Here is a 27,414-nt window from a genome sequence, read left to right as displayed (position 1 = left end):
ATATCCATTGTCTTTCAAAGCCTTTTGCATAAAACTACTAGTCATCAGGATGTCCCCCAAAGGTAATCATTCTGTTCATAAAGGCTAAATGCTGGGAATCCCAAAAGAAAAATATTGCCTGCTGAGTTAATACAAGTACAGTCACCAGATTTTGTGTTTAAAATCCAAGGCAGTCTACATATAGTGATCTAATGATATAAGCTTCACAAGATATCAAGATAACATGCTAAAAACTAGGTGTGATTTCAGGATTCATACAGTTGCCCTTCATAATACAGTTTAGATTCAGTTTTATGAAGATTTATGAGAGATGACATAAAAAGTGCAGTGATAGCTGGGCATTGGTGGCTCACATCTATAATCCTAACCACTTGGGAAGCTGAGATCAGGAGGATCCAGGTTGAAGGTCAGCCCAGGCAAATAGTTCTCAAGATATCTTAAAAAACAACCAGAGCAAAATGTACTGGAGGTGTGGCTCAAGCAGATTTCCTGCTTTGCAAACACAAAACCCTTAGTTCAAACCCCAGTCCCACTTAAAAAAAACCAAAAGTGCAGAGTACATTACTTTTATAAAATTTCCCAAGAATCTAAACACCTGAATTTTAATAATGGCAACAGAGCAGCTTATGACTTGCTGAGAGTGAAAGAATTAATACAGAAGAATCATACTGACCCTGGAAGGCACAAGACTAAGGTTTTAGTTTCAGTTCTACTTCAGAAAGACTCTGTGACTTTAGTAAATCATAAACTTTGCTTCTAGATCCATAAATTCATAAAATTCTTATCTGTTCCCTCTGTATAGAGACATGTCAAAGAATTATTTGATAATCATAATCATAGCCCTTTTAAATAAGAGAAAAACTGTATTAAAAAAATCCAGTTACTTTTTACATTCAGAGTTACATTTTACTTTGTGGTATAATGTACCTGTATCTTAGGACTTTGAAACCTGTAATAAATTAACCAAAGTTTTAATTGTTTTCACAGAAATGGAGGTATCTTAAAAACAAATAAAAAAAGAAAAACACAAAGGAAGCAGATATTTTCACTAATTCTTATGAAAAGTATGATAGAGCATAGGACCCTAAGTGCAGGTGGAATAAGCTGGAGCAAGAGGGCAGCAAAATGCAGCAGTTCTTTTTCTTCAAAATCTGAATATGTAAAACTGCTTTAAGCTGCAAGTGGTAAATCTACAGAAATTCAGGTTGAAGAAAACAGACTAAAAGCACAGGCTATGAAGTAAGTTATGATGCTATAAATACAGAAACACTGTGAAGAAAATACAAGATAATTCATCTGTATATTGGAACAGATATTAAAATTCATGTAGATCTGAAAATTCTTCTTTTTTTTTTTTCTGTAGACAGGAAAGCTATCAAATACATATTATATAGAAATTTGCACAAAATCCTAAGAAAGCCTAGCGAGTCACGTCTGAGTCCTTCATAGAACACTGATTCATAATTTCTAAAGAGCTAGGCCAATATTTGTAAGTGGGCACATGTCTCAGTGAATAAACAAAAGACCAGGGCTCAAAAATCTTGGGTTTAATGTTTAATTATTTTTGGTAAACATCAATGCTTTTTGTTTGTGACTCAACTGTAAGCAGCTTATGCAAATTAAGTCTAATAAATATAACCTACCATTGGTTTTATGCTTTCAAATAACAGAAAAATAATAAAAATAAAGTAAAATCATACGTATTACAGACATAATAGGACACTCTAGACTATTTAATGGGAAAAAATATCTTGGGTAGATATAATGTTAGTTGCAAATAAGTAAAATTGAAAGATGAAAGAAGTTTAAAAATGTTTCAAGTACGAAATGCTTGGAAAATCTAATGTGTTACTAGAATTTTCTGCAGATTGAATATTTAATCATTTTGCTTATATTGTTAAGTTTTTTCCATTTTCTTGGTTATTAGAGAAGACAGCCACTATTACTTCATAAAGTTTCATTCTCTGTGATTCCTTCATTTTTTTTCTAATTAATAAAAAGTCCTTTGTTACTGTTTGGCACTTCAAAGATCTTGCTTATATTCAAAACCAATATATATCATTTACAGATTCCATTTTAATTTTATTTATTTATTTTGGCAGTACTGGGAATTGCATTCAAGGCCTCATGCATGCCAGGCAGGCATTCTACCACCTGAGTCACATTCTCCAGCTGTATTTTACTTTTAAAAGGGCCAAGTTGAGTTGTCACTGAAGAATGAGTTTGTTAAAGCGGACAATTCAGTTCTACTTAAGTTAAATAAAATGATAAAACAATAAATATATAAGGTGGTAGGCACAGCTCATGCCTAGCTACTTTGGAGTCAGAGCTCAGGAAGACTGTGGTTTGAGGCCAACCTAGGCAAAAAATTCAAAAGACCCTATCTCAACCAATAAAAAATTGGGTGTGATGGCATAGACCTATCATCCAGCTATGTAGGAAGCATAAATAGGAGGACTGAAGTCTAAGCTGGCCCGGGCATAAATGTGAGACCCTATTTGAAAAATACCTATAGCAAAAGTGGCTGGAAGAGGGGCTTAAGAGGTAGAGTGCCTGCCTACCACAAACAAACACATACACATATATAATATATAAATGAGGAAAAACAGTTACGTATTGCAAAACTGCCAGATTAAAATGTTTAATCAAAATTTGAAGGACTAGGGGTATAACTCAGTGGTAGAGTACTTGCCTAGCTAGCCTAACATGTGCAAGTTGCTGGACCTGATCAAGTGTCATAAAAAAAGTACAACAAAACTTGACGCCAAGATTGAGCAATTAAAAAAATAAATGTATTAGTTTCCCTTCACAGCATCCTTGAAATTGTGATGGTCTAAAGCTACCTATGGAAGAAAGGGATTAAATACTATTCAAAGGGAAGAGAAATAATAATAAGCAGCTGCCATAAGAACATATGTATCTAAAAAGTAGCAACCAATAAAATGATGCATAGGTTAATAAACGTTTGGAAAACCACCTAATTCTGCATTCACTGATGGAGTTTTAGAGAGACTTTAAAAGAAGGAAAATTTTGAGTACTATACTCAAGGATTTTTAAGTTGAACAAAATATTATTCGATAATAATAGAATATGCTACCTGTGCAAGTATTGCAAGAAACATAAACTGAAAACCTGCATGGAAAATTTCATGATTGTATAGAAAAACAACAAAATGTTTAGTAATAGTTCTAAACATTTAATTTTACCAATAAATTCATATTATGTAAGGCATTATACTGAATTATAGTTGCTATATAAACAATTATTAAACACAGTTCTTTAAAGAAAATAATTTGTGAAAGACGAACAATAGTGGTCAGGAATACTATTTTTTAAAAGTTTACCAAGAGTACTTGGCGTTTTTTATCTTGAAAAGCTTATGTGAAAAGCTTTTTAAACTAGCAGCTTTGTAAACAGACTTTTTAAAGAGAATTACTTAGGCTGGGAAAGGGGTGGATAAAGTACGTCAACTTCTTGTGTAATAAAACACAACCGTAATATAAGCTTTGTAAATCTCTTGAAACCTCTGTATCTTCACAATAAAAACATTAAACAGATAATGTGTCAGATAATTAAGATAACTTATGAAGCTTATTTTAATGTTGTAAAGACCTACCAACAAACAGAACTGTGTGATTTTTTTTTTTTTCCCAGTGCTGGTGTTTGAACTCAGGGCCTATACCTTGAGCCACTCCACCAGCCCCTTTTTTTGGGGGGGATGGGTTTTTTGAGAGCGGTTCTTGCAAAGTATTTGCCCAGGCTGGCTTGGAACCACAATCTTCCTGATCTCAGCCTCCTGAGTAGCTAGGATTACAGGCATGAGCCACTAGCACCTGGCTGAACTGTGTGATTTCAATGAAGGTATCAAAATACTAATCATTATCCAGAGGCTTTTGTCTGTCTTTAATCAATTAATTTAAAGCTTAGAAATAAGCTGAGCAGATGCAACTGTCTAGATTTGCAATATAAGTATTTCATCATTTCTATGGAGGTGTTTTGCATCTTTTGAGCAAAACAAGTTGTAGCTTTTCAAATCTACAACTCGGCAAAGCAACTGAGAATGAGAATTGTTTTGAAATAAGTAATGCAAAAAAAAAAAAACCCACACTGTCAAAGAAAAATGCAATATTAACACTGGTTTAGTAATATCAACAAGTTTTTGTACTTAGAAATGCCCACAAGAGGTAATTGCTTATTAAGGTGCTAGCAGATGTTGCATTCTTTTCTACTGCACATCAGAATGATTTTAGGTCTATTAGTTATAACTTCACCCAGTAACTTCAGTAAATTTGAACAATGACTTGACTTGCTAACTTATTAACTAAGTAATGTAAAAGGTAAGTTCTCTCTGAAATAACAAAAAATGGTAATCCTTTTTTCCAATTCATATTAATTTTTTGCATTAATATTGTACTGGATCCAGTAACATTGAGATTATCTAGATTATCAGATACTACAAATGTGAAAAAGAATCATTTCAAGTAAAACCTGTATCATACCCACTGGGAAGATTATATGATGAAATCTTACTTAATTCTCACAGACTACAATAAAGGTTTTACTGTCTTTCATCGCACATAGAAGGACTTAAGTTAGTTACTTTACTAGGATCAGAAAGTTATGGCAAAGCTGGAGCTCAAACATGAATCTGTATGATTCTAGCACTAGCCACTTGACTGTATGAGTTGCTAAAATAAAGTCTTAAGCCTTTAGTATTGTACTCAGCACTGATCCATAATTGAGCTATGGCATTATACTGCTGAGAGATTTTTGGCTTCTTTACTAAATAACTGAATTCTGATATTTGACAATGCAAGCACTACTTATTAACATTCCATTAAAATCCTAAGGCAGTGTGGTAAATTCAATCAGGAAAACTAGTTTTGGGTCCTAAATCTACTAGTATATCAATGTCTTTTAGAAAAATCACATAAAAAAGTGGGTGTTAGGTTTTGGTTTCTTTTTTAAATATCCAAAGTGAAGAAGCTGCAATGACAGCCCTTTCTCTAAATGTTACAATGTAACTTGAATGTTAATAGAGTGCCCACTCTATGCTAGGTAGGTAATGAATGTCCACAAATATGAAACCACACCTATCATAGTTCAAGGCCGAGCATCAAACTCATGATTTTTTTTCTTTTCTTTTTATAGTGAAGGCTAAAATAACCAGACATCATGCAACTTTTGGAAAGAGGGTTGTAAGTGATTATTTTGCAACACTAGATATTAATTTTACTTAGGTAGATACATTTGGGCACATGTATATGGACTCAAGACTATGACAGAATGAAGAGAAAGGGATGTCACTTAAAGTAAGTAACTATTTTAAAGATGCAGCAGAGATCTGAATTACCTTCATTAAAGGAAAGGGGCTGTATTCAGTGACTGAGTACAGAGAAGAACTGCTTTACTCAAACATTTTGACTTCCTGAACTGAAAAACCACATCCTTTACCAAGAATACCAGTCATTATTAAACAGAGATCCTAGATGAACATACTATGCACTTTAGTGAGCCTTTCTTAACTAGGGTTCTGGGAGACCATACAGCCTTAATACCATAAGGCATCTATATTAAGTAATTAGCTCAACTTTTCCCCCTCCATATCTAAAATTATAATAGTTATCTAAAATCCTTGGGAAAAATTTAAAAAGTCACTTTCTGTGTTCTGTCAACCAGAACAGAAACTCCAATTGAACTCATGATTTTGCCAGCATTTAACAGCTTCTTACCACTGCAAACAGAAGAGGTGAGGTTGTACAGAAAAGGATAAAACTGCATACAGCGGATCAACTTCAGGCTGTTTTCACACTCTGGGCATTTGGTAGTTAATTTCAAAGCCTGTCTAAAGGCTTCAAGTGCCCCACTGATATTCTTCAGAGCAAGGTAAGCATTTCCCAGGCTCAAAAAGGTCAGGGGCTAAAAAGAAGAAAAAAAAAATCAGGAAAATGTTAATGAACTAATATTTTCTGAGTTACAAAACCTTCACGGTACTGTTTTTGGGCTTTTCCTGGGTACCCTGTCAAGGTAATTGCCATCTACCTGCTTTAGTCACACCAGTCAATTCTAAACTGTGTAGCATCTGTAAATGTACCTTTTACTTTTCACTAGATAAAAAACATCTATCTAGTCTTAAATGTATAACTCAGTGAATTTTTATGAATGAATATATCCCTGTAACTGCCACTCAGCTCATGATATAAAACATTTAGTATGTTTCTGGTATCCCAGGAGGTTCCTTGGGCAACCTAACCCCACCCGAAAAGGAACCACTGCTGTTATGCTGTGACTTCTATTAATAAAAATTAGCTGCTTGTTCTTAGATTTCATGTAACTGTAAACAGATTGCATGTTCTCTTATATGTACACTTAACACAGTCTTTTTTAGCTTCCTTCAATTCACCTAAAATTCATTCATGATTTTTTATCAGCAGTTCATTCTTTTTTTCCAGTTAATGTGTTATATTGTACTATTGTATGGAAATGCTGAAGTGTCTATTCCACAGTATATTCATATCCACCATGTATTATATTGATTCTTCTACTAATTGGCATTTAGGCTCTTTCCAGCTTCTGGCTATTATAAATAAAGCTACTGTGAACATTCTTATAAATATCTTTTGATAGGTATACTACATTCATTCTCCTTGGGTACATAATATCTAGTACTGGAACACAAGGTTAGTATATATTTGGTTTTAGTAGATACAACAAAGATTAAGTCATAGAAAAGAAAAACAATTTTTTAAAAATTTCTTGTGAAGACACTTTGAATCTAACAATAGAAATCAAAATTAAGAAGCTTAAGGGTAATTTTTCAAAGCTAAGCTAAAAAGGCAAAGAGGAAATATTTTTAACATGTGACTGTATTTTTTAATGCTTTTTTGGCAGTATTGGGATTTGAACTCAGGGTTTTGTGCTTGCTAGACAGGCACACTACCACTTGAGCCATGCCCCCAGCATATGACTTTAGTGCTCATACAAAATTTTAAAAAGTAAATTCTTTTATTCAGCTATAAAGTAGAATGAAATTGTCATTTTCAGGTAAATGGATGGATCTGAAGAACATCAATCCAGGTTCCGAAAGCCAAAGGCAGCATGCTTTCTCTCATATGAGGAATGTAGACCTAATACAAATACAAACATATTATGAAAAACAGGTCATACTAACGGGAGGTCACCTACAGGAGAGGGAGGGTAAAAGAAGGAAGTTAAGAAGGTGAATATGGTTGATGTACTTCCTATACAAGAATGAATACAAAATTTTTAAACTGGTTGAAACCATCATAAGAAAGGGACTAAGGTAGAAAGGAGAAAAATAGAGGAGCTGAATCAATTTGGGTTATAATACATATGTACATAGAAATGTCACAATGAAACACCCTGTATAAATATTTTAAATAAACAAAAATGTCTTTTTTCAAAAATGGAGAACAGGAAGATAAAACAGGTGCTGTCTGGGGGGTTGGTGGTGGGGGGAGGATATAAGGAAAGGTTATAAGGGAGTGAATATAGTGGAAATATTATGTAGTCATGTATAAAAATAGAAAAAGTGAGAGCTGTTGAAATTATTCCAGGAATGGGGGTAGGAGGGCTAAAGGAGATGATGGAGAGGGTGAATTTAATTGTGATATATTGTAAGAACTTTTGTAAATGTTACAAAGTACCCCCAGTACAACAACACGATAAAAAAAGAAAAATAAATTTAAAAAATAAATTCTAACAAAGTCAGCCAAATGTACAAACTTTTACCTTAAAATATATTAAAAGATTAAAACAATCATGTTACAACAGAAAAGTGCCATTTTTTAAACATGCTAACTTGTTTTTTAAGTGTTAATTCAGAGGCAGCACATTGCTGAAGAGCACCGAGACCAATCTCCCCGAGTTCAAATCCCCCCGAGTTCAAATCCAAGCTCTGTGAGTTTTGGTAAACCTCATAATTTTTCCATTTATTTAACTCTTAAGATTGCTCATCTATCCAAGAGAAAATTCTATCTCATGGGGTTGTTCTGCTGAATAAATGAACTATTACATATAAAGTGCCTGGTTCTGTGTTAAAAAAAATAATCAAGAAAAGTTCAACTAAGATTAAGATACAGATGAGAATTTTTAGATCTTAATCATGGTAATATGTATTGGTCCAAACTTTTTGGTGCACTATTTGCATCTTGCATCAGAGTTATCAAAACATTCATTCTTTCATTAATTTATTAATTCTTAGCTATGATTGCTAAGAAAATTATATGGAATACAGAAAAGGTCTTATGTAGAAAACCACTATTAATAGTAGTTAATTATTGTCAGCAACCTAAAAAATAAATTGTGGCATGTTAATTTATAGAGTTTTTATTTTAAAAAAGTTTAAAATTATGGATTTAAAAACTATATAGTAATGAATTTTTTAATACATAAAGCTTTAAAGATCACCCAAACAGCTAGCAACACTATGAAATTCTTGCACAGAAGTCATGCTTACAAGTCAGCATTTCCAAATGTAAACAGTTGGGGGGTTTTTCTGGCTAAGGAATATTTTTGGTGTACCTACCTTGGGGTTCATTATTCTTATTACAGTATCACAGTATTGAACAACTAAAATTTTAATGCAATTTTAAAAGACAGAATGGCAACTAATCTCTCAGAGAGCTCTCAGAACAATACTACCTAATTGTCTCAGCTGGTAGCAGTAGAAAGTAAACCCTAAGAATTTCATATAAATATATCTGCATTGAGTTTTCCAGTGGAATGTCTACTTCTTCATATCCCATATTACATGCATATCATCTGTTCTCACTATACCAGCATCTGGTACACAATAAGCAATGGATAAATATTTGATGTACTTGTTGACAACCTGACCTGTTAGACAGAACAGAGATTATAACCTATTATATTGCACAGAGATTATAAAATTTTACCTAAAATCCAGTTGTACATTTGTGTATTCAAAAGCCAACTCTTAACAGATAATATTTTGTTCTCATACTTAAAAAAATTACTTTTAGAATACTTTAAACCTAAACTACTCATGCATACCTCTTCTAAAGTTTTCTTTGTATATAAAATATATAAACATTTAGATATTAGGTAAGATCAACTTTATTATATAACTGTATTTCATTAAGCTTAATATGACAAAACTAAAGCACACATCATAATTTCAGAGATACTAAAATATGACCAAAAAAAGACATATGTTATCTTTGAAATAGGGACTATAGTAAACCACAAAGCCCTTATGTAACTCCATGCACTGACTACATGTGGAATATGCAAGGCATGGATATTAACAACCTATTTATTCTTATGACAACAACCTTTGAATGATGCTCTGGCTCGGATGGTATAAATATATCTATAAATTAAAGCTGCAAAATAGTGTAATATTAAGCAGTGTGCATGCTGTGATGAATAGGATAAAATAAGAACCAGGTGTTTCTGACTGACATAAAAAAGTGCAGTATGCTTTTATAGCTATGTCATCCTTATATAAATGTAAGTTTCTAAAAAGAGTTAATTGGGTAATTACAAGTTTCACTCATTTAAAATAAAAAAGAACAAATAAAAATAAAACAGAAATATATTTATGTTCTCTTTTGAAATATGCAAATTCTACACAAAAAGCAAAGCATGACATTTTTTCATGCCTTTCACAGAAAAATTACAAATTGTATTCTAAAGCTGAGTTACTCTACATAGCATATTGAACTATAAAAACCAATCCATCTATCAATCAATAAAACCTTACCTCAGAGCTATTAATGGCTAAAGCTTGAAGCAGCAGCTTAGTAGCATCGAGGTGAAGGCCATAGTGAATCAGAAGGTTGGCCAAGTTTACAAGAGGAATGTCCTGGTATTGAAGTGGAGCTAAATTCAAAGCCCTCTGAAGACAAGCAATAGCAAAAGTGCTATTTCCTACTGCTCTCCAGTAGAGTCCAGCTTCATTGAGTATGAGCCAGACAGGAGCATTTGGCTGAAAAATGCCAAAATACTTCAGTTAGTTAAAAAAACACAGTACTTACTCTAAATAGCATCTTTAATAAGTACATTTAAACTTTTAAGAATAATTACTTAACATCTAAGTTTCAGATACCCAAAGTAAATGACTTACCTTGTTAATAGCATGAAATAAGAAAGACCCAATTTCTTCCTCTGGGATAGTATAGTTATTAATGCGGGAAAGCAAAATCTGAAAACATCAAAAGGAAGACTGACTCAATTGAAAATAACAGGGAAGACATTACAAAAGAATTTCTAAAAAAAAAGAATTTCTATGGACAGCAATGTCTTTTCTTAAGCTCCTTAGGAATAGCTTCTTCGAACAGATACTTATTATCAAATATGGAACATGTGGTCCTGGCATACCAACAGGTGCTGAACTACTCACATATATACACTAATTTCCTTTATCTAAAAAAAGATGAAAGATACACACATACAACACACACACACATGTTAAAGTCATTCACTGTAGCCCATTTAAAGTCAACCTCAGTGACCATAATCCAATGAGAAAATATTCAAAAGACAGCAATATGCAACATCCGATGTGATAAGTACCTGCTATCTTCCCTAGCTGGAAAGCACCAGATCCCCAATTAATCTACTTTATGTTCTTATAATATTTATATAATTGTGAGCAACTCTAAAAGAAAGGTCATTGCCTACTTATGTATTCCAAGTGCCCAAAACACTGCCTGATAAATGGCATTTTTCTGCCTCAGTAATGTGTGCTGAATAAGTAGCAACTGCTTGTAATTTTGAAGTTAAGTTTTTACAAAGGTGGTTATGAGCTGGAGGTGGTTATGGGCTCCAGTGGTAGAGCACCTGCCTTGCAAGCACTAAGCCTTGAGTGCAAACCCCAGAACCACCAAAAGGGAGAAAAAAAGAGTTGGTTGTGATGCTGTGTTTTTTCCAGAAAAAGGTAATTATTTCATTTATATCTATGGGCTAGTATCTAGTGTAGTAATCTATATTTAACAATAAAACAATCCTTGTCATTCAAAACTAATAGAAATTAATGAAGAACTTATCTGTAATTTTACAGAGTGGTTACCAAATTAATACAGATTCCTAAGGACCTGATAAAGACCAAAGCAGGGACGATGAGACCAGGGAAACAAAACTTTCAAGTTTTCACTTTATATAAACTTGTGAAGGCTCAGAGGATGCAAGGCTAAACTGAAGTGCTCAGAGTGGCCTCTGTGAGACTGGCCCTGCTAGGTAAATGAGAGTTCTGTGTTACTCATCTTTGGAGCCCTCTGAGTTAAAAAAATCAATAATGCTCAGGTAGTACAAATAGCATCCCTGAGGAACATTCCTGGCACTCCTTTATAGCAGGACTGACTTCTGAATCATTTCTTTAATTCTATCCTTCAGTTTTGTAACCAGCTGCCTTCCTTCAAACTTCTGTTCCATTTAAGAGCCTTCTTAAGTCACCCAGTATGGACGGCAATAAATACCAGCCTAAGTGAGCCTTACTTTTCGTGCATGGTCATCTGGTATTTTGGCTTTCAGATCCATGCGGACCTCTAATTCTTTGACTAAGTAGGACAGAGTGTGGCTTTTTCTGAAGTCAGTTATGGAACAGTCAGGGGTTTGGGCCTCTTCTTCTGAAGAATAATCATCACTGCTGAGCTCGTGGATCCTGGCATAAGAAAAAGGAACAAGATTCACATTTTCAAAGTTTGGATGAGTTCAAGATAAAGACTTAACCTTTCAAGTCCAAGGCCGGTGCTCTCAAAGAGCCGTCAGATGACAATCATGCAGAATCAGGTGCTTTGTCAAAGCCATCAGCACTTGCCTGAGTCCTTTGTTCTCCGGGGGCAGAAAGTATGTTGGCAATTCCCCGCCAACAGGGACTTGAGGATAGCTTTCTGTACAATCTGCTCTTTTAGGCCACAGAATATGCTGTTTGTCCTAAGAAAGAAACAGAATTTCTCACAGATTACTTTGGATTCAACATTTCAACATGCTAAATGGACTGTTAGAATTTAAGTACACTAGGATAACTGAACAGAAATGTATTATTATAAGGTAAATGTAGATATTGTGGTACTCTATAATATTTCTTTTACCACAGATTATTAGTCTAAACCAGTTATTCCACCTGCTTCACCACAGACTGGTTCAGGTTTGGGCAGGCCTCAATCAATTGAGCCAATGAGACACAAAAAGAGATTTGCTTTAGGTTTCTAGAAAGAAAAGCAAATCTTAAGTTTCTTATGCTGCATACGAACAAAAAGTGAAGTTACTGCAGTTGCTGCTGGATGCCATCTTGTGACCAAGAGGAAAACAAGGTTTCACATGAAACCAATACTGAGTGTGGCAGAGTGAAGAAAAGGGAAGAAATGAGTCACTGATGACATTACCAGGCCACTGAGTCAACCAACCCTCAAGTTCATCCACTCTCTGAACTTCCTGCAGTAACAAGAGGTTTAGTTTATGACTTATACTTGAAAGCGTATAATATTATATGTGTATAATATTAGCATAGAAAAACTCAGGCAGAACCTATGTTCTACTCATCCTACCTAGCAGAATGCCTTCCATTTCATAGAGTTTATAAATGTTTGCTGCACTAAGCTGAACAGTGCTGGAGGCCATAACAGTGACTGAGGTTGAAGGCCACTGCTTTAAGAGGTCTTCTCTGTTGAACAAAGCTCATTCATCACCCTTTAGATACTCACTCTATATGCATCAGAGTCCCGGCCCCAGATCCAGAGAATAGAATGGGCTACAGGAGAAGACTTGACTGAGTCACTAATATCACTCTGATTTGCAGGAACATCAAAGTTCACAGACATCATACTGGAGGTGGATGAATCCTCACCAAACTAAGAAATGAAAAGAAAGATCAACCCAACTGCAAGTAAGAAAGGAGTTATGACCAAAATTTAACTCACACTAAAAAAGCTAGTGAATAGCCACAATTAGTAAGAAATCAGGAAGTGGGTCAGCAATAAAACAATCAGATCTCTTAATTTTAAGAACTAGGCCCCAATAGTATTCTTGCATGGATACACAGTTAGCAGCTTTCAACAAACTTTGCAGTTGGAGTATGACAGAAACAGAATGGATTGCTTCTCTGCCCCTTTGCTTCCTCTTTATGATTTAGTTTCCTAACTATCTAACTTAGAGATCTGGTTCCTCATTTCCCTCCCATGCCTAGACTAAAATGATTACCACTCTATATGTGGGTAGAAGGAAGCTTAAGAAAGCATTCTTAAGGGTTTACTATAGCTCCCAGTTAGAGATTACAGACTATTGTCAATCAGACCCAAATACAAGCATTAGAGGTGGAAAGAGAAACTAGAAAATAAAGGAACACAAATGTGTGTGTGTGTGTGTGTGTGTGTATCTTTCCTCCAAACCAAGGTAAAACAATGTTTGACATACTTATAAGATACTACAGTTCTTGTGTATTTCTGAAACCTTGCTAGGTAAGGAGAATGGGACTGGTGATGGGATTAGAAAAGATAGGAGAAAATGGAATGAATATGATGAATTTGTAGTTCTATGCTTTATGAATACAAATAGATTCTTTCACTATACATTAGTGATAAAATTTTGTGAATAAAGACTTTTGGAAGCTATGTTAGTGCAGGGCAGTCTTGATACCATCAAAAAGTCAAAAAGCTACACTGGGCTTCAATCTACTTTGTTTCTAAACATTCCCTTTTCCCCCTTAAACTGCTCAGATTTAAGGCAGGTATAAATCTGCCTTCATTTATTTCTTCTCTTGAAAACCAAACCTGGAGGCTAGGAATGTGGTTCACACCTGTAATCCTGCTTCTCAGGAGGTGAAGGTCAGGAGAATCACAGCTCAGGGACAGAATGGGCAAAAAGTTAGTGGACCCCATGTCAACCAGTGAGCGAGGTATGGGGGTGAGCACTTCAATCCAAGATAAATGGGGGAGCAAAGGTATCAGAATCGCCATCTGAGGCCAACCCTAGGCAAAACTGTGAGACCCTATCTGAAAAATAACTAAAGCAAAAAGGGATATTGCTAAGAACTGGCTTGTAAAAATCATAAGAAGCTTTGGTTCATATTATTACTTCTCCTCTTAAATAGACTGTTCTTTTTTTTTTTTTTTTTTTTTTGCAGTATTGGGGTTTGAACTCAGGGCCTACACCTTGAGCCACTCCACCAGCCATTTTTGGGGTTGGGTATTTTCAAGATAGGGTCTCACAAACTATTTGCCCAGACTGGCTTCGAACTGTGATCCTCCTGATCTCTGCCTCCTGAGTAGGTAGGATTACAGGTGTGAGCCACCAGTGCCCGGCAGCCTGTTCATTTTTGCTTCTTACTCTTTCCCAATATTGTCTGAGTTTTGTCAGATTAAAGGGCTCTAATTTTTTGTAGTTTGTCCTCCTAAAGATGCTCTCCTGACTTCCTATTTTAACAGCTATTTTAACAGGGTAAAATAGGTCTTATCTAGGATAGGATAAATTTTCAATATTCTTTCTTATGACACTCCCTACATCACTTACCTAGCAACAGTTACATTCTATTTGGTATCATTATATTTATGGATTATTTCTTCTCAATTCAGTAATGATAGTATGCATGTGTATGTGTCTGTGAATGTGTGTACTTTGTTGATGTATGTACACAGACAGAAACATGAGAGAAAAAGCATATACACCTAGCAATGGTGCTTAATAAACATTTTCTATTGGTAATGATTTTTTTTTTTTTTTTGGTGTTTTTGATGAGGCAACCTAATTGGATTGATGAGTTTAGGACAGAGTTTTGGGTTAGGTCTTATTCATAGCTTAAGATGTGACATAAAAACTCTGAGATAAACAGTAATAACAGCTCAATTCTAGCTCTCATGGTAAAGGAGAAAAGAATCAAACACACATGCATATACATGTACAGAGAGTACTTATGGAAACAGAATGTCATCCAGGGAGTAACTGAGTACTCACAGCTAAACCTGACTTCATAAAATAACAGACACTCAAAATCTTAAAAAGCTTTAAATGACAGCCACAAATTTTTAACAAATTAAACATACAAGAAATCAAAGGAGGAAAACAGTATTATTCTTAGATATTCAAATGTTTCTAAGAACTGGAAGAGACAAGAGAAAGACCTGAACATAGTCCACGTTTTCAAAAATATCTCCTCGATGGTAGCGCACAGGCTGGTCCCACTGGCAATGTAAACTGTGCTGCTGGTTGACCAGACGGCATATCTGATGATTTCCTGGTGTTAAGAAAAAAGTCACACAAATGACGAGCAAGGTTGGCAATGCAAACACACTTTCCTAGTCTAAGTAATTTAGCTTTAACCCTGCATCCTTCAGAATCTAGCAGAGAGTACTTATTCAGGGGTATTTATACAGAAGAACAGTTAGTTAAATCATTCTAAAGAAGCCCCACTTTCTCCACCAATAAGACAAAAGGGCTCCACTAGGTGATTGTTGAAGTATCTTCAGGCAATTACATTCTATGACGATCAAATCTATTGTTTACATAGTTTTAAGAGTCTCTGGCCATTTCTCTGGAGAGATCTGCTTTATACGCTTCCTAATTTTGTTTCAAATGAATATACAAGAGCTCTCATTGCATTAGTACAGACTGAGCAGTGAATAACCTTAAAGATTGGACACACTCTTTGCACTCAAAAAAGCAAAAAAAAATCTCTTAGGTGGGTCCTGAAATGGACTAGAAATGGTCATGGCTAAGGTTCAAAGCTTAAGAGGTTTTCCAGACCAATATATTTATCAAAGAATAATAAGAGTACAATTTAAGGAATTCTATCAATTTATCTTCTGGTATGGAACTGTCAGATCTGCTCCCTTGAGACTCAATCAGAAAAAAACATTTTGGATATGACCAAATCATGATCTCCTACCAACCCAAGTTCCCATAGACCAGTGGTTCTATTTTTTAGGTCACAAAGTCTAAGAGACTTTAATAAAAGCTAGATACTATTTTCCCAGAAAAAAGAACTGTACACATAAAAAATATGAGATATAATGTTGGAGATAAATTCAGAACCTCATGCAACTAGTTCATTGACCCAAGTTAAGAATCTGCATGAAATAATTCTAGTCTAAAATCTTATTTCTAAAATAGTGTTTGTTCTTAAGGGAGCAACAAACAAACAAACAAAGGCTATTTATCTTGCCAGTGTTAGCCAAAGAGTGTGCAGGTTATTGTTTCCATGGCTGTCTACCTAGTACTTGCTCAGTGAGCCCTTGTTATCTACAGTTTAGTTTTTAGATCAGCAGCAATAGGCATCACCTGGGAATTTTTAGGGAGGCAGAATCTTGGGCCCCACTTCGGATGTCCTGAGTCATTTTAATAAGTTTTCCAGAAGATTGATATGCATATTTAAGTTGGAAAAATACAATACTCCTGCAATCTAGAAGACTTGGTTTTTATTTCAAAATGTTAACAAGAAAGTCATTCAAGCCAGCTCTCCAGGCCTCCTAGTATACCTACAGTGATGCATCTTGACTTTAAGATGCATTATTTAAGTCATAAACACACTTTATACTACTTTAAGGCTTCATGAAAGTTATGAAAGTAAAGCAAGCTAGAAGTGAATTTCCTAAACTGTTTTCAAATTACATGGAGTCACTACTCACCTAACTGTGCTTCTTTTGCCATCTGAGTCTCATGGATGATATTTCTTAGTATTTGCTCTTCCTGAATCAGCTTGTGCTTTTCCAGGATCTCCTGCTGCCTCAGGTAGTGGTCATGCTGCTTCTGGTATTCTTTCAACTCATTCAGTGTTCGCTGGAGAGATCTTAACATTTTTTTAATACCAGGAAAAGTTAGGACTTTAAAATCCCAAATTTAAAAACTTATTTAAATGTACATACTTCTAGTTCTTGGCAATGATTGCTATTAGTGTACAATCATGTAGCACAAATTCAAGAATAATAGGGCTAAATAAATGCTATTCTTTTATTAATACTTGAGGAGAAGAGCAGAGATGCAAAAATCTTCCCTTGGGGCTAGGTATGATGGTTCATGCCTGAAATCCCAGCTACTTGGGATGGAGGTAGGAGTACTGTGGTCTGAGTCTGACCTGGGCAAAGGCATGAGACCTTTTCTGAAAAAGAAACTAAAAGCAAAAGTACTAGGGGCATAGGTCAATGGTAGAGTGCCTCTAGCAAGCAAGAGGCCCTGAGTTCAATCCCCAGTACTGCCAAAAAATATAAAGTCTTCCTTTAAATACAACCATCTTGCCATCGAGTGGTATGCTGGGCTTTTCAGGTGCTATAAAAATTTCATACCATCGTCCTGTTTCTCCATGGTGCTGGACTGAGCACACAGCCAGACATCAAGGGAGGCCAGGCCAGAAAGGCAGATGAAGTGAGTCCGCCATGGGTCCTTTAGAAACCAAATACTATCTCTCTCCCAACATGTGCTCTTCCTCTGACGTTCCCTTTCTCTGTAGCAAAGTAGCCCTGTATTCACTCAGTTGTCTAAGCTAAAAAAAAAAAAAAAAAAAAAAAAAACCAAAAAACAAACAAAACCAAAAACCTACTATCTCTTCAAATATTTATATCTTTATACAGATGTTTACCCTGATTTAAACTTTATACAATACATACATGTACTGAAACTTTACATGGTATTCCATAAATATGTACATTGTTTATATTTGTATTTATCACTTCAAAATAAATTCAGAGGTGGAGGTGTAGCTCAGTGGCAGAGCACTTGCCTAGCATGTGCAAGGCTCTGCGAGTCGGCCTAGCACCACAAAAAAGAAAAAGAAAATAATGCATATGGCTAAAAAATGATAAAAAGTTGAATTCCATAAAGTTTGAAATATACCATAGTATGCTACAAATATTTACATGCTTGGAACTCTTAATTTCTTTCCCAAATTTTATGTTAGTTCCATTGATATGCAAAGCCTTTCTAGAATCCTTTTTTCCTTTTCATTTTTTCCTTTGATTCTGCCTAGATGCATGTTAAGATTTAGGGCCAAAGTTCTCTGTTCTTACACTCTAGCCCCTTGGTTTACAGACTTTGAGAAAAACCACAGAAACTTTGTTTATAGTTCTTCTTCAACATCTGATTTAAATAAATCAGCTGCCTGGTTACATTTAGTCAACAAAACCTTATTAGCTATTACATTGTAGCATACAGAGATTTTAGGAGCTATAGAATGTGTGAGAGAGAATCAGTTGAATTATTAAGAACATAATTAGAAGACGCTCAGCCAGGGCAAGTTCTAATCAGCCATAATACAAGTTTATTATAAATATTATAAATAAATAAGCTATCATTCTTGCCTTTTCATTACATTATTCTTTAAGCAGATTGGAAAATAAGCAAATACAAAAGTTTAACGAGCTTTAAATCTCCATTTAATTCTCTAATAACCAAAATAAACTCAAAATATTAAGGCTAATTCTAAGAAATAACCATTTCACTTCTGATTATGCAAAGTTTCTTAGTTGGCCTATTATTTATGGATTTAAACATATTTCATTAAGTATAACTGAAAGAACCAAGTACAAAAGAGTTTCATTACTGTGCAACTTAACACACAAATCTGATTAATATATGCCAAATAATGTCTCTTGATCCCACTTAACTAACATAATAGTCCAGCCTTGGAAGCCAAAGGGAGGATCAGACATTGCACATACAAGTGACATGCTATATTCTATGAAAACAAACAGCATGACTGAGTGTCCGGCACCTTCCCCACCCTTATCTAGCTTCATGACAGTTAACTCGTGGTTAAAATTACAAAGTTCTACATAATAGCTTTTACTGCAAATGTTTTCTAGTTCCTGGAATCAATGGAGTTAAGGAAAATCACCTACATAATCGCTAAATGATGCTAAACCACCTGGATTAGAGAAAAGGGATAGGGCTTGCAGTATGAAGAAATTCAATTCTCAACCAAATAAACACTGATTGCATCCTATACAGACCTAATCTAAAGGTCTGCTACTGCAGTGGATTTTTTTTCTCCCAATTACCTATGTTGAGCCTCCAATTTCTGCTCAAGTTTTTGCTGACATAGGACAGCATGCTTCCTTTTTATAGCTTGCTCAAACCCAGGTTTCGCCTGCAAAGCATGGTCATAACAGAGCACCGAATGGTTATACTCCCCAAGCATCTGAAGAGACAAAAACAAACACACACACATACATACACAGGGGAAGAAACATTAGCTGTGGCTGTTTCCATCTGTGCTAAACCTCTCATGATTTATGAAACCACATCTACATCTCACTCTGCCATGAAAACTATTTTGATTAGTGAACGAATCTCCACAATATAAGGCCATGCTATAGTCAGAAGACACTGCTATCCTAAAGAGCTTAAAATTCCAACCAATTGTTAGTATTACTATTATTATTATTATTAAGACACTGGAGCCATTATGATACAATATTGTGTTGAGGTTTTTTTTTCTCCCTGATTTCTTCACTTCCATTGTTCAGACCAAAAGAAGCAGGGGAAAAAGAAACACTGAGAGGGGAAAAAATATCCCAGAAAGTAGCAAGTGGTAAGACTCATGAAGCAAAAAGTAGTAATTACTGCGTATATATTTCCCAGAGTGTAATAGCTGGTGAAGAAGTCACTGTCATCCAGCGCTGCATGGATCACAACAGCAGCATCAGCAGAGAAGTGTGCTCTGTGTAGAACATTTGCCAGATTGACCAGGGCAATGTCTTTATTGTGCCTAAAAGATGAGCAATATAGCTAGATGTTAGCAAAGAAATGTGTTCCACAGTTATGTAGAAGTACTTGACAAGGATAAAGATACTCATAGTTACTGGGCTTAGGAAAATAAGCAGGTAGAGAAAATAAGATAATAATAATGCTTCATTTTTAAATTAAATCTGACAGCTACAAATTTTGCCACAAAAACAAGGTCTGGCAGACATTTTATGATTTTAAAACTTTTTTAGAACTTAGGTTAGCTTTCAGAAAAGTTTAGCTTACGATGATTCCTCCAGTTAAAAGTCCTTGCACTTACATTGCAAGTGAATCACAAGGTATCTACATTATGTATAATTTTTCCTTAGTGGAAAACACAGTTACTACTTTGAACTTGTGATATCTGTGAAGTTTTGTGATGGAAAAGAATATATTGCAAGGCTGCTTCTTATAGTTTTCACATTATTACTCTCTAATAGTTCTGGGTAGTATAGAAAATCAGGAGGTCCAGAAGAAGAGGAATCTTACCTGGAAGAAAAATGAAGTGCTCGCATGGCACATTCCACTACCTGATATGGCTCATTTTTTATTCTCCAGTAAAATGAAGCCATGTTATATAGTACCCAGGAGGAAGAGTTCTAGAAATAAACAAATAATAATAGTAAACAATTCAGAACAGTTTTCTTAGCACTGAATGTTCAAAATGAGCATTAATACCACATATCTTTGAAGTTCAAGATGAAGAACAAGACAGTCATAGTAGCAATAAAGCAGAGAACAAGGTACTAATAGGAGCCTCATAACCATCAGCTAGCACGCACAGAGGTACGATTTTCATAGAGATCATCCAACTCCAGGCCATCATGCCAAGGAAACTGAGCTAAAACACCCATCAAGTTCCCATAACCTGTCAGGCCCTACTTTGAGACTTAGAAATTAAGACTTAAACTACTTAGAAATGTCAGTTGCTTAAAATGAGATTCCTGAAGCAGTCATAGAGGAGTTCAGGGTAGTCATTATAGTGTGGACTAGCTAAGGTTGGCTGATAGGTAGGTTGGGTTGTAGCAGTACCGGGTTCATTAGCACAAGTGAACCCTTTAGACCTACAGGCCAGGTGAGACTATGATGTGGCCTTTCCTCTTAAGGATTCACATCTCTATTTGTATGGGGGTGTCAATCAGGATCAGATGTTGGAATAAAAGTTAGAAGGGTGTGAGATCTTCTAGAAGAAAAAGGAAGGACTATAGCAAATCACACCTTCATTAAGCCTTCCATAGAATTCCATGTTTTCATTTATTCTTTGTATAGTGGAACCTTCAGATCATATTTGTTGACTTTCTAATACTGCCCAGGTATGGTGAAGAATCATCCTTAATAAACATGATATTTACACTTTCTGCATTGCAATGGTCTGCTTTCTTCTTAGGTCTCCCTTGCTGAGTAAGGACCATCTTTTTGGTCTTTGTAGATTAAGTAGGGACATATATTAGGTGACTATGTATCCATGTATATAGACTGACATATATTATGTGAATGAAAAATGACCTGGATTTAAAATTATGGATCTGTCACTCAATTGTCAAATACTTAATTTCTCTGGATTATAGTTACCCTTGCTGTACAATGGAAATTTTCCATGCTGTATATATATATATATATATATATATATATAAACCAAGAGAAATAATATCTGAAAAAATAATTTATGAAATGTCAAGTGCTCTCCTTAATTTCTTCTTCCCCATTTCTAACTTACCCTCCTTTCTTATCACTTTTCATACACCAACTTTTGCTATTCCATTAAATAGCACTTTAAATTGTTCCTGTCTGAAGAATCAGACCATAGAAAATCAAAATCAGGAAATAAATAAACGTTTCAAGGACATTTACCTTGAAATCAAAAGCAAATGAATCCTTTCTCATTATTTTTTCATTGTTCTTTCTCCATATCACTGATTTCTCTGTGAGAGGACTGGAAAACATGTTCTTTGTGTCTACGCACTGAGGATCAGGTTAAAATAATGCCTGATTCTGAAGATTTCATCCATAAAGCTCCGAGACCCTCTTCACCATCCAACGTGTGCCTGTCCTTCAGAGACTAGTCAATCCAGTCCCAAGGCTGGACAAGATGGTCATGTGCATTCTCCCACGAGGATTACACAAGGCTCTTCCACCCCAGCTCATGTAAAGAGCCTCAGGAAAGCACCATGGCCTCCATATTTCTTGGTGGATGTCCTTGCAGAACCACCCATAAGGAACTAAGCTTTCTAAATTTGGCCATTGGATGCAACATCTCTTTTAGAACCTCTGGGTGTCCTGTATTCCACTTCTCTAGAGAAAACTTCAGTCTGAAACACCAAAACTAGCACTTGCCTCCACTATTTCTGAAAATCTATCATGTTTTTCTAAAAACACACCCAAGTGATTTCTCTAACCAATCTGTAAGTCATACATCTTCAGTGCCTCCTCAGTGCTTATGGATGCCCAGTCAACCTCAAAAGTCCTGCCAATTTTACTTTATGAATCCCTTTCATGTCTTGCCCTCCCCCTTGGTCTCAGCCTATCTTAACTATCTGACATACTTCGAATGTTCATCACCTTGTACTTAGAGTCCTAATGATCTACATGGGCATTCGGCATTCTCTGTCTCATGGTGCCTGTTCCAGTTTCAATCATCATGTATCTTCTGACAGAAATTCCCAATTTTTCTTTTCTTTCTTTTGCTGTCTGTGTGTCATCTGCATCTTGGAGAATTCCAATAAATCCTTTGAGATCCAAGTCAAATATGAAAGCGGAACTGGACTGATACTCAGAAGAATCCCTTGCACATTGCTGGTACCTCTTTGATAAGACTCTTATGGACTTCTTATGGACCGCTTATGAGGTTGACCTTGTTGCAGGCACAGAACTTCATTGTTCCCCAGAGTTTGACCAATAAGAAATTCTGGCCTCTGGAGCACACTTTAGGGCTTCTCTAGTCTCTCTCTATCCTCTCCTGACACTGTTCACTCTACACCTGTAGAAGTAACACTCAGAATATTTGACTTGGTCAGTTGTTGTGGGTAGAGCTTTTAAAGTGTAAGTGGTAGTGGTCATAGCATACCTGTGAACTGTACTACTTTCTCCCAATCTCTTCCTTCTCTAATCTCTTCCAGGGACATGGCTAAAGGCTGAGTCTGCCATATGACTGGAGTGATAAAAAGGACCCCTGGACTGTGTTAAGCATCTCTTATTCTCTTTTGCTTGCTTCTTTCCTTGAATATTGATAGATGTAACATTTGGTGTCTGTTTGCCTTTCTCAATCTCACTTTCTCTGGCTTGCACAAATAAATATATCTGAACATTGCATGAAGATAATAGAATAAGTTTAGGATTTGTTAAGTTTCAAAGCTATTTAACTTTAACTAGTAGTATGGGAATGATGAGTAATCTGTGTGGTCTGGCTGGCTTACACAGCTTTGCCATGTGGAATTTGAGGCTAAAGCTACAAATGACATTAAAGAGTTTCTTTATCCTGCTGTGTCTCTTTACACACTTATTTATTCCAGGAAACCCAATATGTAAAGGTGGCTGGTCCAAGGCAGGAATTAGGTTTCCTGGCTAAACTGTATTTTTGCTAACATACAAATGCTAACCATGAAAAGCATCCCAAATGAACTGTCCCAGGAGAGAATGAAATAAGGGATCAAATTATTCCCTCTTTTGGGCTCAAAGTCCTGATGTTATTTTCAACTCCTGTCTTTCTTTTGCTTTCTGCCCAGTCAACCTCAAAAGTCCTGCCAATTTTACCTTATGAATCCCTTTCATGTCTTGCCCTCCCCCTTGGTCTCAGCCTATCTTAACTATCTGACATACTTCGAATGTTCATCACCTTGTACTTAGAGTCCTAATGATCTACATGGGCATTCGGCATTCTCTGTCTCATGGTGTCTTGAAATAAGCTTCCTAAAGTATGGGTCAAATCTTGTATTTCCTCTACATTAAAACCTTTAGAGGCCTTCATTATTTGTATCAGAATCCTTAGGCTTGTGACCAACAGTCAAAAACCTGTTCTATAGAACATTTTTTTTAGCTTCTCAATAAAATAATTGACAAACCTGGAATCAACCTTCAAATAATGGAAGGTTGCTTATAAAGATTCATACTTCCAAACTTATCCCAAAGATTAGAATAATTGACAACACCGGGTCACAAATTTTCAAATGGACAATCATCTGGAGATAAATTTGGGCTTTGTAAGTGTTCATGTGCTCTTGAACTCATCACAGCCCCTCCCCACAACAATAGACACAGATGCATATTTACTGGTACACTTTTCAACCACAGTGGATTCCTATCAGTGAAATTAAAACCTCTATCTCAAGAATAAGATCCTGACTTCTTAACCTAGTGTTACTTGATTATGCAGCAGCTGGATAATGGCACCCAAATATGTCAATGTCCTAATTCCAGCATCTGTGAATGTGTTACCATACATATTAAGAGGGACTTTGTAGATATGGCCAAGTTAGAAATCTTAAAGACAGGAGACTATCTAGTATGCCAGATGGACCCAATATCAGAACAGGCAGGAAGAACAAGTCCTCTGAGAGGATCTGAAAATGGAAGCACAGACTGACTGATGTGACCATGGTCAGGAAACACTGGGAACCTCTAGGACTTAAAAAAGGCAAGGAATGAATTCTCCCATAGCCTCCAGAAGAGGGCAAATTCGGTTTACATTGTGATTGTAACAATGTTAGGCACATTTCAGACTTGACCCCTAAAACTGTAGAATTGTGTTATACTGAATCACTAAATGTGTGGTAATTTGTTACAGCAGCAATAGGAAACTAATACATGTTCACCCCAACTTGATTAGGTATCTGTACATACATTTGGTTTGTCAGCTTTAAGAGAGTTTTTACCCTTCTTTCAATAACATATACATTTCTGATTCAAGTGTGAACTCTGTGACTCCAAATTTGCCTCAATCCTCAAATATTACCTACTTTTGAAACTTGTTCTTTTCCTTTCTACTCTGTTGGATTAGACCTAGTATGAGTTGAATGCTTCCTCTTTATCCTTCTTTTACCCTATTATTGAATGCTGACAATGTGCCAGACTTTGTATTCATGATTTATATTCATCATCTTACATAATCCTCTCAAAATGCCCCTGCCCTTAACTATCTTTCATGTCTAGGTATCTTTGTACCTAACATGCAGTCTCAACTCAGAAATATATACAAGAAGAGGTCCAAGAAGGTCCCAGAAGAAGTTTTGTACTGTGTGGGTAAGAAAGTTTGGGGTTCTATATACTCAGTATGGACTACAAGTTGGGATTAGGCACTCATGTACCCTTGAACCAACTAATTCATACCCTTTGAGAAAGGGTACAGCCAGAGAAGGACCAGAGTGGGACCTTTCAAAGAGCATGGCTTAATCTCTCTTTCTTAGTTCTACGGACATTTTGATCAAATAGTCCCATGTTTATGAACCATGTCCTGAACTGGCATATCCCATCCGAGGATAAGGACTACAGTGTGTCATTCCAAGAGACTGCCAGGTTTTGCAGGTATGTCATGTGTGTTGAATAAGTTCTGACTGAACCAAAGCCAGAGGTGTGGGTGAAAGGTATCCTATATTTACTGCCTGTTTTATGCTAGTCAACAAAGCTAAGTATTTTATACATGTTCCCTTATTTGATCTTAAAAATCTTTTGATAAAGGCATTGAATCCAGGTACAAACAGAATATCAGGTAGAATAAGTAATTTGGTTAAAGTCATATGATCAGTAAGATATGAATCTGAGACTTTAACTCACATGAGTCTTATCTCCAACTGACATGCTCCTTTGAGAATGCACTAATTCTTTTAACAGTGTTGTATGGGAGGCTTACTATGTGGAAGGTACGTCACTGATTGTAGAAGATATGATGATGAGTAACATCAGACATTGTCTGTGATCTTATGGAGCTTACATCTACTGAGACAACTGTGGTACCACAGAAACAGTAACCATCTTTCTACATAATGTTCGCTAATGAAAGAAGTAGATGGTATACTACACAGTTGTTTCACACTATAGCCTCAAATTGCATCCCTGCCACGCACCGGTAGCTCAGCTTGTAATCTTTGCTACTCAGGAGGCAGAGGTCAGGAGGATTGTGGTTTGAAGCCAGCCCTAGTAAATAGTTTGCGAGACCCTATCTGGAAACAACCCTTTACAAAAAAGGGCTGGTGGAATAGCTCAAGGTGTAGGTCCTGAGTTCAAGCCCCAGTACAGGGAAAAAAAAAAAAAAAAGCACCTTATGGGAATAAAGTTTTAACTATACAGATGTGTAAAAATCAAAATCCAAAAGAATGTATTACAGAGACATTTTGAAAAATTATAATTTTTATTTTCTTTTATAGATTTTTTTATAGCCTAAAATTTTATAGAGCCAATTATTTTATTTTAAAAATAGTTATTATAGGTATCATTTAAGTGTAGTAAAATACAGTTAAAATGGCTATTTAAAATGTTAGATTCTTCACCTGTAAGTATTCTACCATCAAGGAAAGTGTCTGTGATTTTTGAGTGATGCAACTGAATATTTTAGTACTAGGAGCAGATCAACTATGAAAGTCCTTAACTATGGATTTCAGAGTTCTACATAATTGGGCATTGGCCAGCTTCTCTGGATTCACTCCCTACTATCCTCCTTCTTGTTCACCAGACTACAACCATACTGGCCTAAATTTGATTACATGATACCAGCTATGGACTGAATATCTGTGTCTTCCTCACTCCCAGTGGATATATTGAAGCTCTACAAGGGCCTATGAGGAGGGATAAAGGTTAAATGAGGCCAGAAGATTAGGATCCAAATTTGATAGCGCAGGTGCCCTTGTAAGAAGAGACACAGGTATCTCACTGTTTTCATGCATGCACACAGAAAAGAGGCATGTGAAGACACAGTAAGAATGCAGCTGTCTGCAAGCCAGGAAAAGAGTCATCAGTAGGAACCAATACAGGACATCTTGATCTTAGACTTTCCAGCCTCCAGTACTGTAAGAAATACATTTCTGTTGTTTAAGCCCCTCAGTTTGTGTCTGTAGTATGGGTAAGCAAATAAATTAATGTATATATATACTTATTTTACTTTTTGAGATAGAGAGTCTTACTATGTAGCTCAGACAGTTGTTCAACTCATAATCTCCTGCTTCAGCTTCCTGTGTGCTGGGATTACAGGCTGTGCCATCAAATCTGGCTGGATAAATACGTATCTAGTTTTTGTCACAGATTGCTAACACAGAACTCCTAATCCCTATGGAATAACAGGTGCAGTAAGAGTGTTTTTTGTATGCTAGTGAGATGACTGGTGGCTGAAAACCTCCCCATGACTTCAGGACAGATGCTGGTCCAAGAAAAACCTTGGCCTGTTTACAGAGAGTTGAACTTTTAACCCTATTGCCCAAACAACCTACAAAGAGAGAAGAGGAGCTGGAAACTGAGCTAATCTTTGCTGGCCAATGATTTAATCAATCAGGTGTACATACTGAAAACTCCATAAAAGCCTCTAAATGATGGAGCTTAGACAGCTTCTAGGCTAGTAAACACATGGAATTGCTGTGGCCAGAGGTGACATGGAAGCTCTATGCACCTTCTCCCCATACCTTGCCTTCTGCATCTTTTCCATTTGTCTATTTCTGAATTGTAATCTTTATAATAAACTAATAATGTCAAGTAAATTGATTTCCTGAGTTCTGGGAGTTGAGTTCTAACAAATGATT

General features: G+C 35.8%; 1 protein-coding gene across 7 annotated transcripts in view; it reads right to left on the bottom strand.

Annotated features, from left to right (window-relative positions):
• Positions 1 to 27,414, bottom strand: part of Ttc17 (tetratricopeptide repeat domain 17) — a 123,470-nt gene that overhangs the window by 68,538 nt on the left and 27,518 nt on the right. For all 7 annotated transcript variants that reach the window (XM_020162345.2, XM_020162347.2, XM_074044639.1 and 4 more), the window contains 11 exons: positions 20,186 to 20,295; positions 19,535 to 19,679; positions 18,970 to 19,109; positions 16,606 to 16,766; positions 15,103 to 15,215; positions 12,691 to 12,837; positions 11,805 to 11,920; positions 11,483 to 11,648; positions 10,113 to 10,190; positions 9,750 to 9,974; positions 5,734 to 5,920 (listed from right to left, as the gene is read on the bottom strand). In XM_020162345.2, the coding sequence (XP_020017934.1) occupies positions 5,734 to 5,920; positions 9,750 to 9,974; positions 10,113 to 10,190; positions 11,483 to 11,648; positions 11,805 to 11,920; positions 12,691 to 12,837; positions 15,103 to 15,215; positions 16,606 to 16,766; positions 18,970 to 19,109; positions 19,535 to 19,679; positions 20,186 to 20,295 (1,588 nt within the window). The remainder of the gene's footprint in view (positions 1 to 5,733; positions 5,921 to 9,749; positions 9,975 to 10,112; positions 10,191 to 11,482; positions 11,649 to 11,804; positions 11,921 to 12,690; positions 12,838 to 15,102; positions 15,216 to 16,605; positions 16,767 to 18,969; positions 19,110 to 19,534; positions 19,680 to 20,185; positions 20,296 to 27,414) is intronic.

The sequence above is a fragment of the Castor canadensis genome, chromosome 1, assembly GCF_047511655.1.
Source record: "Castor canadensis chromosome 1, mCasCan1.hap1v2, whole genome shotgun sequence".
Taxonomy (NCBI): Eukaryota; Metazoa; Chordata; class Mammalia; order Rodentia; family Castoridae; genus Castor; species Castor canadensis.
The sequence above is the reverse complement of the archived record's forward strand: the minus strand, read 5'-3'. Positions and strand labels throughout refer to the sequence as shown.